This window comes from Dermacentor andersoni, chromosome 2 (genome assembly GCF_023375885.2).
Source record: "Dermacentor andersoni chromosome 2, qqDerAnde1_hic_scaffold, whole genome shotgun sequence".
NCBI lineage: Eukaryota > Metazoa > Arthropoda > Arachnida > Ixodida > Ixodidae > Dermacentor > Dermacentor andersoni.
In genome coordinates this window covers 160,106,696-160,123,494 of record NC_092815.1, presented here as the reverse complement: position 1 = coordinate 160,123,494, position 16,799 = coordinate 160,106,696, and the positions used below count along the sequence as shown (strand labels likewise).

The following is a 16,799-nucleotide window of genomic DNA, read 5'->3' as shown; positions in this document are numbered from 1 at the left end:
AAGACCTAAATGTGCAACCTGTGGCTGAAAGGTCCTAGAACACATTCAAGCTTGGCATTCTCCTCTTTATTAGAAGCTGGACGCTTGCACTTTGATATTCTAGACCTATTTTGCAGTTTATGCATTCCAAAATGTTTAAAGATGTAACATCATAAACAAATGAGATACAAATTGAAAAGCATAAGGCAGAGCGTTTCATATAAGCAGTGGTATGACATTTTTTTCCAAGCGAGCGGGGGTGGCAGCACACTAATGCAGAAATTTCAGGGGGAGATGGGTTATGTGCCTGGTGTGCCCTCCCTGGCTATGCCACTGCGTATAAGTAATAGCTCAACAGCACAATATTACACTGGTGCATATCTGGTCACAGATGGTGGCTTAATTATGCCTGAAATCATGCTGGCATGATGTAACTTAGTAGTACATGCTGCTGGTCTAGCCGGTTCATACTCAACAATTTCAGAACATAAAACATATGGCCACATAGTGCAAAACGGAAATAAAAAAAGCTGCAGTTAAGCTTCAGACCACAAACAAGCACTAATGCATCACCTTTATAGTTTTAAAAATAGTGTAAACTGCATGAAATCACATACCGGACAGCAGTCAGCAGCAGTCTCTTCAAATGTGGGCAACCTCTTGCAAGTTCCTGGATGCATCCCGACTCAATGCTAGTGCTGACCGGGAAATTGCACAAGGAAGTTTGTAAAATTTACATTTTGAAACAGCACAGGAAAGAAAGAGAGTAAACTTTATTTCAAATACCTCAGTCCAGGTTTGTTCGATTTGTCCTACTTATTGTCTACCAGGCTGAGGTATGTGATCAGTGGTGCTTGTCCTGCGCCGTTTCTCTGAGTACGGATTCAGAGCAACAACGCAGGATAAGTACTAATTATTGTTATTACTTGATGTGAAAACACACATACACACACAGAGAGTGAAATAGGGAAGGAGAAGGCTGGCACGAAGGCCTGCCTACTGTTTAGGAAGGAGGGAATAAAAAAGGAAGTTGAAGATAAGTAGTAAGGTTCAAGACAAAAACAGACACTGAAAGTATTTATCAAATTGGAGCACAATATTCGTAACCAGGAGGCACAGACATACTGACACAGCAATCTGAAGGCAAATCACCTGGGACACAACTTATACAGAAATTCTAGTCTTCTGTGGTGCTGGTACCCTTTATCAAAAAAGAAAATGGCTGCAGCTTCGCTTTTGCAGAATTTAGGTGGATGAAACCTTGCAGGTATGTCTAGCTTTTGTGTAGAAATTCACTAACTTAAGAGAGGGAAATCCCAATATGTGTTCCATTTCCATCTTGAAACACTGCACTCACTAGAACAATCAAACCCACACAACAGTCACTCAGCCCTAACTGTTCCATTATTCAATGACTTAGAGCATGCTAAGTGCTGCCTGGTCCATTTATTCATGGCAGAAAACACAAACAAAAGATACAAACGACAAATTTTGTCCGGCCTTCTATTTTTCGAGTGCTCAGTTTGTATTTTCTATATGTCCCCTTATTGTGTCCATCATGACCTAATCGCTAAGCTGTCTTGTACATGGGCCTTCATTCACTTGAAATATATGAAATGAAAGTACCACCAAGAATCAAATGCTTCCTGACAAGTCATTAGCAACACTCTGTTGCACAAATAGTCAATGACCAGCTCCTAAGAAGACTTTTGACAAACTGCATTGCTTGATTCTTGGCATATTTCTGCTTCTTAAAATTTAACAATGTTCAACTTTGCATTCCAGTTGTATAGTTGCAAGTTCGGAGACAACTGCATTTTCTCACTATACAGCTACTATATAACAGTCATCAGTCACTAGTGCTGAATGATTCATATACATAGTACAATGCTTTTTAAGTACTGAGAATAAATGTTGTTAAGTAATGAGACTAAATGTTTCAGAGCATGAGCCACACCAGCTCTTCTACAAACTACCCACAATCAGTTATTCACCATCCTTGAACTCAATAAATATAATCAAGAGATATAATCAATATAAGGCTGATATTCAATCCAATGCTGGTATCATGAGCAAACGAGCCTGGCCTTCTTTTGCACTGAAATTGGCAACAAAATTCTTTCAGATCCTAATGCTTGTCTCTCTTCCAATCAAAGGTCAGCACATGCCAGACACTTATGTGATGATAGGAATAGATGAAACATTTCGAATCCTCGTCAAGCTAGCAGAAGTCATTCAATATAGCATACGCACTCATGTAAGACCCACACTTCTTTTTTTAATAAGTGTGAGGGGGTGCAGCTCTTAGCATAATTTTAGCAGGGTGCAGCTTTTACATAAGTCAGGCATATGACTAGCTGTTAAAATCGTGGATGAGATTGCAAATGATGTAAAGAATGACGAGAACTCTTATTACACACTACGCGTGCACTTATTCAAAATTTAGCACAACTGATCAAGTTCCTCTTCATTCTTCAAACTCTTCCATTCTTGATATCCCTCACAGTGTTATTGGAGCTTATTGCCTCATTGACATGATGCCAAAAATGGTTGCCCTCGGTGCCTTGTATGGTGTTAGATATTCCAGCAGCTTTAAAACCTTTAGCAATGGTACCAACCAACAGAGGAAACCATGCATCTGAAATTCAACCTTCACAGGTCTTAATTCTCTTTTTCAAATTTTCGATCACAAAAGTAGGGCATGCAGATCTTCCACAAGTAAATACGGCACTGCTGCCTGCTTCATAACAGTAGGACAGAGTAACCATATTTGTGTCAGGTGTTAGCTCTCAGAGTTTCTCTACCTTTGGCAAATCAAGGATAGACCCCTTTTTCCAAGACATACTATATACTGTTTGCCCAGAAGGTGTGTTCACTAGTGCTACTACACCGAAATGGAGATTGTTCAATCCTTGTTGCACAAACAAGTTTAACTGAACACTTGTTCACCCTTGTTCACTAGTGAACTCTCAGTGTTCACTCAGTAGTGCTACTACGCCAAGATGGGAATTGTTCAATTCTTGTTACTCACACAACTGGAACTGAACACTCACCACCAGCCAAGGTCGAGGCTGACAATAAGTGGACAAGATCGGGCAAACAGATTTACACCAACAGCGGACAGCGTTCTTGCACGGTAAAGGTCCAGGCTTCTGAGGTTTCTGGAAAACGTGCACGGCTATGTATTATTTCCGAGCTGAAGTGGATTAGCACTGACAGCCATTTGGGGTAATTTTTGTATATATTAGCTAAAACAGCACCGCAATTCAACTGTATGCCAGCTGGAAGCGAAGCAAGTACTGTTATTTATTTTGACAGGAGGCATACGGATGATCACCATGGAGAATAAACAGCATGAGATCGTCGACACAAACAAATGACTGTAAACAGGCATGAGGATGTAAGAGGAACAAATGCAAGCGAAGAATGGCTGGCAGACATTGCTTAGCTGCACCACAGCAATGGCACTGAAATTTGCAAGCGGCTGAAAAACAGCCCTTAGAATACGATTTCACTTGAACCTCTATTGGTGATTCAAACTGTGTGCCAGTGGTGGTACAAGTTCCCTAACTGATTTTGACAGTTAGTTGGCAGGGGACTTGACTGTAAGTACTTAATTAAAAATTTGTTTGAAAATCAAAATGAGGCATCTTCTTTCTCCAGCCACCGCAGTCGTTCATCATCAGTCACCGTTTCATAAAAAAAAAAAAGGGTGAACAAACAGTTACCGAGTTGGGATGTTTCTAATATTTGGTTTGACCTTTAGACTTTGGTTGCAAGAGACGTGACCGCAAATTTCCCAAAATTTCCTGCCGGAAATTGTGTGCAGTGTTTATATATACCATCAGTGACCTATGTGCCACCTGAGCCCAAAAATTGTGCCAACAACTGATGCCATGTTCCGAGCGGGTGCAAATGAAGCCTTGTGATACTGCTGCCATTTTTTCTACGCTTGTCTGATTTGAGAGTAATGATGCAGTAGCGAGAGAAGCCAGTGAGGACAAGAGCAGAGCAGTCACGCTATGTCCCAGCTGCTTACAGCCATGGTCATGATTGGCTAGACTTTTGTGACACAGATGGTATGTCAGTACCTAAGGAGACAGATATTTGCAACAGATGGCACGAAAAACATGAGATTTGCGCGACTGCCTGTGCCTCTTATCTCCTTTCACTTCATTGCTGGAGTACATCTGGCGACCTCGTACACTGTGGTGTGCCGCAGTGAGGGCTGATTGCTTGATCAAATTCTTATGTTCAGTAAAGGAGGCGAGGGCTTCATGCCTTTCTGCACCCTTTGGCAGTGGAATGCATGAAAGGTTTCTAGGCACAGGCAATACAGGATTGGCACTTAGTGCAGTGGAAACAGCTATTCAGTTGTACAGAAACAGCCATCTGATACATGAGCATCGTTATAATAGCTGGCACATAAGATATGTCAACCTATACCAAATTATACAATAAATGCTGCACTAACATGTTCAGACAGAAGTCCTGTATTCTGTTCTCAATCATCCATCCCAGTTTCAGATTAGAGATAGCCAACATTATACAACAGAAGTTCCCAAACGAAATTTTATGAAAGTGACAGTATCACAATAAAGCTCTCCTGGGCACTTGGCCTGATGAACGTTTCCATAAAGAGGAATTGGAACAGGCAATCTTTTGTCAGTGTCCAGTCAGCCATATCCCAATTCGTACTGGCTGACCACGTAAAATATTTATCTACATAGCCTTTCATGGTGAACGTTTTAGTGCACAAAGCAGTGACCAGTTAATGACTTCATATAATCGTGCAATAACAATGTTTCAAGCAACACAACTGGAAAAACATCAAATAAACAAGAAAGAGAGCAGGATTAAATCAAGTAATCTTACAGAAAGCACTGTAGAATTTTACTGCACTTTGAAGACAAAGGAACCGCGATGTATATTGAGGCAGCAGTAACAAGTTATATAGCACTCGTGTACCATCCAGCCAAAATTAGCACACTGTTGACGCTGAATACGCATGTCTTGGAATGGTAGAGGGGCATTGTGCATGCAGTCATGTGCAGAATATGTGAATTTGTGCTTAGATTAGTGAGGCTTCTAAGTGTGCTCTTCACCATGCTTAATTTGTGCCCCTAGAACAATTGTCCCTTAGCATCAATCTGCCTTTCAGTGAAAGGAAAATTATGACAGTCAGCCTCTAGCCTTTTAAATACCTCCTTTATTAAGCAATGAGTCTTTCAATACTCCATTAGCTACACATTTCTGCCTCCAAAATTAATAATGATTCACTTGTCTGACTGCCTTTGATATGCATGTCACTGATCTACCCACATGTGATGTCATTGTTCATAAGACACTGTTTTCACTGATATTTATTGATACCAGTGCAACACCTGAAAGCATTTGCATTTGTGAATATATTTGTACTTGTATACTTCTGTGGTTGTATAGTACCTTGCATTGTGCTATGCCTTGTCTGCTGTGATTGTCCAGTGTAAAACTAAGGGTGTTGCGGCCCAATCAGTGAAACTATTTTCTTAAGCCGCATTTTCTGACACTGCTGTATGTAACTGTACTGAGAGTCTTAAGATGCTAAATAAATAGATAAAAAATGCAGATGTACAGCCACTGACCCCAGGTACATGCCGATCTCTAGGGCAATGTCGTCATAGTTGTTCACAACGGGACAGCTGCCGAGGGACAGGTGCTCGAGCTTACTGCAACTCCTGCAATGCAAACACGTTTTCATCTGACATGCCAGTTGTCCACTCAGGATTCACACAATCGTCAAGAGTTTCACTAAAGTCAAAGGGTGTTTCAAACGATTACATCGACGAACAGCAAAGGTGTACACCATCCAGATGAAATTGCAGCCTAAGTTTTTTTGTGGAAGCAATGCAATCACACAAAATGATGATCGTAAGCACGTTAATATTCTGACATCATCAGAGTAGACATTTGGCTGTAGCCTGTAGAGATACTTGAAGGGATTCCCTTCAGTGTTACCTGCTGTGGTAGCATTGCGGCTACAGCATTGCGATGCTGAGCTCGAGGTTGCAGGTTTCTGTCCCAGCCACGGTGGCTGCATCCCAATGGGGTCAAAATGCAAAAATGCTAGTGTACTAAATTTAGGTGCACGTTAAAAACCCCAGGCGGCAAAAATTATTTTGGAGTTTCCCATTACAGCGTGCCTCATAATGAGATCATGGTTTTGGCATATAAGATTCTAAAATTCAATTTTTACTCATCTTTTTTTCTCAGTGTCACTCTACAATATATGCAAGGTGGCTAATAATTATAATTAACTTCATTTATCATCCTAAGGCTGCACTTGGATGTAATAAATGCTGTAGTGGCAGCTTTGAGATTAATTTTGACCACCTGGGTATATATTGAATGCCTGTCTATATTTATTTATTTTGTTTATATTCTTTTATTAAATACTGCAGACACGTGGTCAAAGCAGGGAGGGCGAGATATGGTACATACAATGAAAATAAGATAGACAAAATAAACAAAAACCATAAAATTACAAGATTGTGATGTTGATTCAAATATGCAATTTTATTCGGCTACAGTTCGAGGAAAAAATGAAAGATTATTATGTGTTTGTTCTTGCAAAGTCAGGGGTTCATGTATCATGTCTGCAGTGGCGTGTAGTTCTGGTTGATAACTGCGATAAATATTCCGATGGGTCAAGGGATAAATCGTTAGTGTGAAATAGTTTGAGGAATTCAAGTCTCTTTTTCTTTCTTCCAAGTTCAAGTGGCTGAACGTGGTTAATTTTCATAAGTTTGGTGGGGAAATGAGATCTTGAAAATTTGTTGAATATAAATCTGATTGCTTTTCTCTGAATTCTTTCAAGACTATTGATATTAGTTTTTGTGTACGGATCCCAAACTATGCATGCATATTCCAGCTTAGGTCTAATTAGGGAGAGGTAGCATAACATTCTAATGCTTAGAAGCTTTCTTAAGTTTGTGTCTCAACAAGCATAGTTTTCTGAAGGCTGAAGCGCAATTGTTAGTTATGTGGTCGTTCCATGATAGTGTATTGTTAAGGGTTACTGCTAAGTATTTATAACAAGTGAAGAGGTGACAAATCTTGATTCATGATGAATGATTCATGATGAATGATTATTCATGAAGAGGTGGATCTAACTTATAGGTATAAAGAAGGGGTGATTTCTTATGTGTTATTCGCAGTAGTACACTTTTATCTTTATTTAGTGTCATTCCCCAGAAGCTGCACCATGCAAGAATATTATTTAAACTACAACATAAACTAGTTTGGTCATGGATAGAAACAATATCTTTAAAGAGTACACAATCATTGGCAAATACTTGAATTTGTACACCACCTTCAACCATGTTAACATAATATGATTAATATATAGAACAAAAAGAAGAGGACCGAGGACACTGCCCTGGGGTACACCCAATGTGACTGGAAGGCTGCCCGATTTTCCGCCATTTATCTCAACGAATTGTTTCTGGTTAGATAAATAAGCAGAAACCCAAGAGATAAACATCTGAGGGATTCCGGCATTTTCAAGTTTTAGAATTAATTTATCATGCGGGACCGTATCGAATGCCTTACGGAAGTCAAGGAAAATTATGTTTGTCTGTCCGTTCTTGTCAAGGGTTGATGCAAATGAATTAACTACGGTGACCATATGTGTGACAGTCGAATACCCTCTTCTGAACCTGTGCTGAAATTTAGTTAAAATGGAACGCTTTTCTAGATATTTGGTTATGCTTTTGCTATGATGTTCGATGAGTTTGCAGCATGATAACGTTAAAGAAATAGGACGGTAATTTTCAACAAGTAGCCGGTCTCCCTTGTTATGAATTGGTGCAATTCAGGCTATCCTCCAATCACTCGGTAATTTAGACGACAATAATGAAGCTTGTAATATTATAACAAGGAACTTTGATAAGATTACAGCACATCTACGGAGAAACAAGTTAGGAATATTGTCAGACCCACGTGAACATTTGGGTTTTAGGTTCAACACCATAGAGTATGCCAGCGTATGACATAATATTTACATCAAATGGTTGGTACACTGTGCGGTTACGTGAAGGATCACTAGAATTCGAGAAGACACTGTGATTCTGTCACTGTGATATCGGTCAAATACCGCTAGTTAAGCAAAGGCGTCAGTGCTGTCACATCAGTGAATGTTTCCCAGAGTAAAAGGACTTTCAGGGTCATTTGAATAAACTGAAAATAAAACAACTCATTTTCAGACAAATATCTTGCCCTCATAATGAGATTCGTATGAGCGAATACAGCTGCACGTGCAAGCTGTAGCAGCAGAGTGTAGAAAAATATTGGTAGCACTGCTTGTTTCGAGATCTCATAAGGAGGCTAAAGAAACACTTAACCACAAGTCATTGTTTACTTAATCCTTGCACTGAAATTCTGCAACAGGCAAATTCTCTAATTTAAATATGCCTCTAAAGGCTGTATGTTAATTTCAGAATGAACAATATCAAATGCTTCTCAGTAGTAATTTCAACAAGGTAAGTTGACTTTAAAAGCACCTCAGTCCATGTGACATACTGCTGTTTGCATGTTTTATACACATCCAGGCCAGCTCCTAGATATGCCAAGAGTTTGACAGACTCCCAACATCAAGATCAAATAAATCTTTAATGCCATAGCTAATGTTTGTAGGTGCAGCTGAAGACTTGATCATATCAATTCCTCCCTGTGAAGCAAGTACAACAAGCCTCCCAGGAAGACACAGCAATAATAGTCGATTCCAAGGCTTACCTGATGATTGAGATGAGAGAGAACATCTCAATTTCAGTCCGACACAGGTCAAGCCAGACTAGCTTTGACAAGTGAGATATTTGAAGGAATCCAAGCCTATTTAGCAGGGGGTTGCAACAACCCTTTAGTTCCAGTTCTATAGAGAAAGAAAGAAAGAAGCCATGAAAATGCGCAGTGGCTGCTGCATGTCTGTAAAGTCCATGCAGCACACTAGAAGTTCATGGGTAACATGTAGATTAGATGTCTGCGTTATTTCATAGTAGTGACTGAACTGAACATATATACTTTGCTCATCACAACGTTTTGTGAAAACAAAGTAGCACGACCATTACACAGAGAAAAGCACTAAAGAAGTTGTGCTAAACATTTTTAGGTAACCATGACTATTTGCAGCAGCTACAGACTTAGTTAAGTCTGATTTACTTTTTCTTATCAAACACAACTTGTGGCGCTTACAACCACACAAAATATCTGATACAACCTACACACCGGTAAAATAATTAATGTTGCTGGTAATTTATCAGACTCGGAGGGGACTGTGAAAACATCTGTACAATGGAACAGTAAAAAGGAATTAATTCTGGAAAGCAGAAGCTATCTTAAATCCATTTCTTTCCACAAGTAAACAATTAGTTAAGTGTCTTTTCCTCACCTGTGGCACTTGAGCACAATAATGCGTGTCCTCCGTGGCCCTTCACACGCTGCTTATTTTCACTAACAACTACTTTTAAGAAATTATGTCGGTCATCATTCCTCGTTTTCATTGTGAAGCCATCAGTAGCAACGCTGAAAACTCGCCTGATATGGTGCTGGGGGGTAATGTATGGACATCTCGTGCATAAGATTACAGTTACTCAGCATCTGAGTCCTCTATGAAGCACAATGCTTAATTGTTGTTGGGACATGAAGAAGACACTCCCATTTGGGCAAATTAAAAGCTGAAAAAAAAATCATCTGTAAGCGATTTCCTGGCATTATCATTCTATGTGGCTGTTGCTACTGAGACACATACCAGCACAGGTTCAACTCGTTGAACCTTTTTATCTTTTTTTGGTGAACCAACTCGTATCTCTTTTTGGTGACCGTTTTTCCCCGTCTAACCACTGTTACAAAGTTCTTGCACCGTGCAAGATGGGTCTACACATATCGGAACCTTCCTGAATGTTGTCACTAATTCTATAGCAAAACTGTCTTATCTAATCAAATTGTGTGTGTGACATGAATGGTGGCAAACATTCTACAACATTTTTGATTGTGTGCATTAACCATTGCGCTGGAATGTATGACGAGTCGCATATAAATAGCCGGCTTACCTGACCCACAAATCAAACTTTTCGGTGATCGACGACTGTGCATGCTGCTGTTGTCATGCTTTGTGCGTGGCTTGTTTTGCTGGACCCAAGTTCACCCAATAAATTTAAATTTTTAACTAGCACTTGTGGCAGGTCTATTCTTTGGCATCACTACAATGTGACAGTAAGACTCTGAACCCACTGGAAGGGTTGGGCATGAAACTCTTGTTCTGGCTATCAGCTTAACGCTCACAGAATGGCATGCCACTCCAGATAAGCTGCTGCCAGTTGAAGAGTTGGACATTATCCCTGCCCCGTATGCTAGTGATCAATGACAGGTGCCAATGCCTCGAAAATTTTGTCATCTGCATCTCGCAACAGTATTTGCAACTGTCTGCTTGCTCTATGCATTAGGACTGCTCGTAGAACTGAAAATAAATCAATAGCTGAAAGGTGTACTTCAGCTGAACTAAATTGCTTCATTATTGAGTTTGGGAGCCAAATGATAATTAGAATGTGCCTTGAAACTGAAGCAAGTGTGGGTATAAATAAGTGGCGGCAACTTTTCTTCCAGCAGTAGTACTGGCGATGTAATGTGTGCTGATCACATCCAACAAATTGGAAGCAAAGCACCATTCGGTATTGAATTTTTTGTTTGTTTACATTTGCTCTACAATGTACAGTCTACTGCAGAAAAGTGAAGGCCAGCCAGCTGTTGCTGGTGATGGCAAACTCCATCTGCCTTTATGTGATTCAATTGGCCTTTACAGCATATAAACTAGAGTGAATTGGACGGGAACACTAATCATACCACAGACATACATCAATTAACGCCAGCAGTACCTTGGTGCGACTGTTAGCAGTCAAAGCTGCTTCATTGCCTGGCTTTGAACTAGTTGTAGAACTTACTGCAGCAACGAGGTAATTATAGGAACAAGTCATAACAAGAAAGCTTTGAAAACAAGTTGCTTCAAAAGCCAAACGTGGGAATAGCTGCTGCTGTTAACCGTGGCCCTCTGTGTGTGCAAAAGCCACTCAGAGTTTACAGACCTTTGCAACAAGAGCTCTCTCGGTGTTGGCATAGTGCCCTCTAGGCTGCTGTGAACCCTCTACACAAAAGTGTTGTAGATGTGACAGCATCTGCACTTTGTGCTCACGTGCAACAGCATAAGAGGGGACGCTCCGCCCGACGGAAAGGTCCATACAGTGAGTGCAGTTAGCCAAGGACTTTAGGCTGGCTTGGAGCTTACCTGTCAGGTTGGGACAGTAATCTGCAATGACCTTGAGACACTCGTTGTCAACGAATGGGCAGGAGGACAGGCAGAGGCACTGTAGAAGCTCTCCCCTCAGTTCCATGAAACTAAACAGGGAGGAGTCAACAAAGAAGAAAGACAATGTCAACCACAAGCACATCTTCAAAATTATTGCATGACTGTTTCCAACCTATCATAGGAAGGAATTGCATACTGGGTGTTACAAAGGAAAAGAGTGGCTACCGACACTTTTTTTTATAGACATACTTGACTGGAACTAACACTTCGACACTCACTGAAACTTTGCCTTTTTTTTTACCGAAGCAAATTTTATCTCAGTGAAGGTACCAGCAGAAAAACATAACATTTATGCTTAATGATGCATTTTCAGAAGGAACCTTGAATGTGTCACACGAGAGAATGCAGAAAATATTTTCAAGTCTTTAAGTTTCACTTTAAATATGAAAACCTCCATGTCAAGAACTCAAGAAAAGAGGAGGTTCTCCTAAAAGATCATTGTAGGTCAAGATAGCAACTGTTTTTGTTTGATGTATTCATTCCATTTGTCATAGAAAGGAGATAGCAGGCATTTTTTGTTTTAACACTGCCTGCAGCACTCACTCTATGGGACCTGTATACACTTTATTGACGATTATTTATCTTTAGATGCAGTAAACAAGCAGTAGTACACTCGGAATAGCAGAGGCTAACAACATTGTTTTTAGATCACACTGAGTTTTTTTCAGTGCCTTTTCTGCTGCCGATTTTGCCCGCTTTTGCAACTTAACTGAATCGACTTGCTCAAAGCAAGTACCGTTCTGGTATGTGACATTTTGCGCTGGTATTAAGAGGGCAGCACAAGCACCACTACAATTTATTTTTTGCATGCATTTTTGCAATCGTGCTCCACCACATTTTTTAATAACTTTAAAAGATTTCTGAAAAAAAAAAAGTGATATTTTGTAAACCTTGATACAACATTAGCAAAATCATTGAACAAACCCAAATTAGTCAACAATACGAAAAATTCTGGAGAGTTGGCAGATGTGCATGTGTCACAATATAAGCATTAGCATATCATAATTTACAATTCCTAACCACTGAAACAATGCACCAAATATTTGGGCAAGTTGAGTTCACTGGGTGCATAGACAGTGAACGCCTTTCATTAGCAGCCAAAAGGCAAGATGCAGTTGAAGGTGAAGTGACCAACCATGATGCACCATAGTGAAAATCAGTGCGTATAAATATGTACTTTCACGAAATAAGCATTTATTAGCGATACTGAACACGAGAGCTTTCTGTCCATCATTGCCCTCCCTAAGTTGTCTACTGTGTTATAAAGGCAGGTTATGTATTAGCGCCTGAGTCTTGATATTTACAGCCAGAAACTTTAAGAAAGTGTAATTTCACCTCCCTTTATGCGACCTGCAACTCGGGGACTAATAAGAGAACCTGAAAGCAAGCTGGTGGCATTGCAGTGATTGGTGAAAACTAAAGGTGGGCAAATATCAGAGTTTTCAAATACGAATTTAATACGAACAGTAAGTATAGAATACTGAATATTCAAATGCAGACTCGCATATCTATAGCAGGAATCTTTATTACAGTATGATTAGGTATCACATCTGTACCGAATAGTGAAAAGAAGACAGCCTACTAAACTGAGTGAAAAGAAGACAGCCTACTAAACTGACAATTAGCATCAGTTTTAAACGCAAGATAGCTAACTGTCAATAAATGAACTGCACAAATACCTCTCAAATAAGCTCTCAACACATCTTTAGAGCCTACTTGCAAACAAGCTTTTCATGAATGAATGGCTCCAGTATGACTAGCTTTCCAAGAATGCTACATAAGTGGTTGTTAAAGAAAGACAAGAACTTGCAAAAAAGAACAAGAGATGCCCCTATAAGGGCCCGTTTCAAGAAAAACATTGTGATTGTAGCATGAGGGATAAAACTGACTAGATGGCAAGAAACATTAAATTACAGACTACAAGCAAGAATCAGAGGTTTTCATTTAGGCTTCCAGCATGAAACCAAATACACAGCTTGCATTGCCCATTTTGTTCCTGCATTGCTTCAAAAACGTTTGTCCTTGTTTCACTTCTGATAATCTGCAATACTTTATTTGGCAGATGAAGAACAGCAACCCATCCTTAACAATCGTTTGTTGAGAAGCATTTGGTTACTTTCGATATTTATAAATACTAAATACTAGTTCATTTTCAAATATGAATCGGCGAGATACAAGGTGACACACTTCATAGAGTGCGTAATATTCTATTCAAACTCAAAACTTCAAATATTCCCGCCCTAGTGGAAAGAAATATTAAGATATGATGTAGAGAGAATGGAAGAGGACAGCATAAATTGGGGAACAATTATTTTGTTTTACTGACATGAAAATAAGAGAGGTTTAATCACTCTATAATGAGGACAAATCCTTTTTACATTAACAGTAATAAAATGTACACATATATATATATATATATATATATATATATATATATATATATATATACACTACATAGCGAGGGTCCCTATTCCGGCAGCTTTGGTGCCTTCAGGTAGCATGTGTGGGTTTACTGACCAGTTGCCTTCCCCCAAAAAGTTCATGCAGACGTGATGCCTGCAGCCGAAATAATGTTCCACATCTGCCGCCAAGACCGTGAGTTGTAGCGCTGGCTAAAACTCCCAGCGTTAGTTCTAGTAGATAAACATAAATACACCATAAAGTGGAAGAGAAAGCGGTGCCACGGTAGCTCAATCGGTAAGAGCATCACACACGGAATGTGAAGACGTGGGTTTGTATCCCACCTGCGGCCAGTTGTTTTTTCGTCCACTTTCATTTCCATTTATTTATAATTTATTTAATTCAATTAAGGACTACAACTAATTTTCCTTATGCTGTCCTTGGTGCCACTGTTTGTTGGATTCTTATGATACGACCACCTATATAGAAAAGGTACAGCACAATTACAACCTTGCATTTCCTATGGTTGCCGTCCATAAGCACAAAAAAGCTAAGAAAGACTGGATTACGCCGGTTCTTCTCAAACGCATTTGATATAAAAACTCGTTATTTGCTAATTTTTTAGAAACGAGAGACCCAATAGATTTTGGAGAATTTAAGAAATTCAGAAACAAATTAAATCTAGATCTAAAGAAGGCGAAAACTGCCTATTACGAAAACAAATTTGCTTCAATAGTGGACAAACCCAAACAAGTTTGGAACGTTGTAAATGGCATGATATCCAATGGGAAACCTCGTCTACCTTCAGAGCTACTGATTGATGGAACTTCCTGCTCTGGTGTAACACTTGCTAATACATTTAATGAACATTTTCTTAATGCAGGCGCTTGTCATATCACAGCAGGCGCGTGTCGCCCATCACCTATAGAGCTTTATATGAAAGCTAGTTGCTGTGGGTCTCTATTTCTGACCCCCGCGTCTGAAGAAGAAGTCGTAGCTCTCGTTTTCCCTTAAAAATAAATGTTCACCAGGTGATGACGATATAAGTACGGTGCCAGTAAAAGCCGCTATCAGAAGCATTAGTCCACCTTTAACGCATATATGCAACAGATTGCTCCTGACTGTTATCTTCCCTGATAAGATGAAATCAGCTCGAGTTACAGTAACCTACAAGGGAGGTGACAAAAATGATATGAACAACTATCGCCCTATCTCGATATTGCCAGTGTTTTCCAAAATCGCAGAACGTGTGGTATATAAAAGATTACAAAGTTCCTAGGGGAAAAAAACATAATATGTAAAGAACAGTATGGATTCCAGGCTGGTAAATCCACGCAGACTGCTCTACTGCACATAAAAGATTGCCTTCTTTCTAACTTCGAACAAAAGCTTTTCACCATCGGAATATTCCTAGACTTTCGAAAAGCTTTTGATTCAATTAAACACGATATCTTATTACTAAAGCTAGAAAAATATGGAATTCGCGGTATTGCACACAAATTGTTGGAAAGCTATCTTACAGGACGGAGGCAGTCTACATGGCTACAGGAGCTTAAATCCGACACAGGTATAATAAAATTCGGTGTACCGCAAGGCTCTATCCTCGGCCCTCTACTTTTCATTTTGTACATTAATGATGTAGTAAACATACATGCAACTTCAAATATGGTCCTCTACGCTGATGATACCAATGTTTTCTTTTCCGGTCCCAACCTTAGCTTGCTTGAATATCGATCCAATACCTGGCTCAATGAACTGCGGACATGGCTTGATGCCAACAAGCTTGAACTAAACATAAAAAAAAAAATATGTGCTTTTCCACGCTAAAAATAAGCCTCTTGATCATAATATTCGACTATATTGTAATAACACAGAAATTGAGCAGGTGACTTCTCATAAGTTTCTAGGAGTTCGTTTCCACAGTGACTTGGGCTGGACCGATCACGTCAACAGTCTGTGGATACGAATATCAAGATCAATTGGGATACTTCAACGACTTCGTTATCTTCTTCCATTCCATTTAAAAAAAGTTATATTTTTCTCTTATTCATTCTCATATTGTGTATAGTCTCTTAGTGTGGGGAACATGTAATAAAACTGACTCGGATAGGTTGTTCTCTCTACAAAAAAGAGCCTTGCGCATTTTGGGTAGATATCCTGTTAGTACTAATGACATGTTTACCTCTTGTAAAATGTTACCTTTTCTTTTATGCTACAAACACTACTTAGCACTCCTAATCTACCAAAAAATAAAACATGACTGAATCTTTTTCTCGTTCTTATTTGAATAGAGAAATCACGCATAACTTGCGCACAATTTCTTTGATTGGTTCTAGGCCTCGCACTAATTACGGCACCTAGACTACAGATCACCAAATAACAATTTTATGCCACACATATCCAACATTAATTGCTTGTGCCCAGGAGAGTGTCAACATTCATCAATTCAAGAAGAAAATGAGCCATCTTTTGAACACCCCCGTGTGAAATTTTGTTATGAATACCTGCTGCATTTCATTGTTATTCCGACTGCTCTGTGCGAATGTGTTTTTTTCCCTTTCCGCACCACTTACTATCACTCATTGTTGAAGACTTCTTCAGTATTATTTTCTGCCTGACGAGTGCTTGTATAATTGCTTATGTTGAATTCTTGTCTCACTGTGTTTGATGTACCACTGTTCTCACTGATATGTTACTCCGCACCATCTGCACCGACGTGTAATGCGGGTGTTAGGCCTCGTCAGGAGACACCCTAGTCTCCTTTAGCCTCTCCCTGCGGACACCATGCATTGTTGTCCGAAATAAAATACATTACATTAAATATATATATAGTAGTATAGAGAAATTCCTTCAGTGTACCTTTCAAACATAAGGAACTTGAGCTTTGCTACAAGGTAAACAGAACAAGTGATTAATTTCAACAGTTTCAACCGGTGGACCGGCATTCATCCAGGTTTGCAAAAGATATGGAACTTAGCCCTCTGAAGAGGAAATTTTCTGCATCCAAATTTTTTTAGGCACCACC

The 16,799-nt window shown here is 39.5% G+C and overlaps 1 protein-coding gene and 1 non-coding gene across 9 annotated transcripts in view; one reads left to right on the top strand and one right to left on the bottom strand.

Annotated features, from left to right (window-relative positions):
* The window catches only part of LOC126540533 (F-box/LRR-repeat protein 4-like), a 38,465-nt gene that overhangs the window by 4,048 nt on the left and 17,618 nt on the right, over positions 1-16,799 (bottom strand). For 5 of the 8 annotated variants that reach the window (XM_050187354.3, XM_050187353.3, XM_055076090.2 and 2 more), the window contains 5 exons: positions 11,294-11,403; positions 8,752-8,887; positions 5,604-5,696; positions 3,033-3,140; positions 597-677 (listed from right to left, as the gene is read on the bottom strand). In XM_050187354.3, the coding sequence (XP_050043311.1) occupies positions 597-677; positions 3,033-3,140; positions 5,604-5,696; positions 8,752-8,887; positions 11,294-11,403 (528 nt within the window). Of the gene's footprint in view, positions 1-596; positions 852-3,032; positions 3,141-5,603; positions 5,697-8,751; positions 8,888-11,293; positions 11,404-16,799 lie in introns of those variants that run through there. The other 3 variants (XR_008614534.2, XR_008614533.2, XM_055076089.2) reach the window with 3 other exon arrangements.
* Positions 14,054-14,126, top strand: TRNAP-CGG (transfer RNA proline (anticodon CGG)). Its single transcript has one exon. It is a non-coding gene; the product is annotated as a tRNA-Pro (tRNA).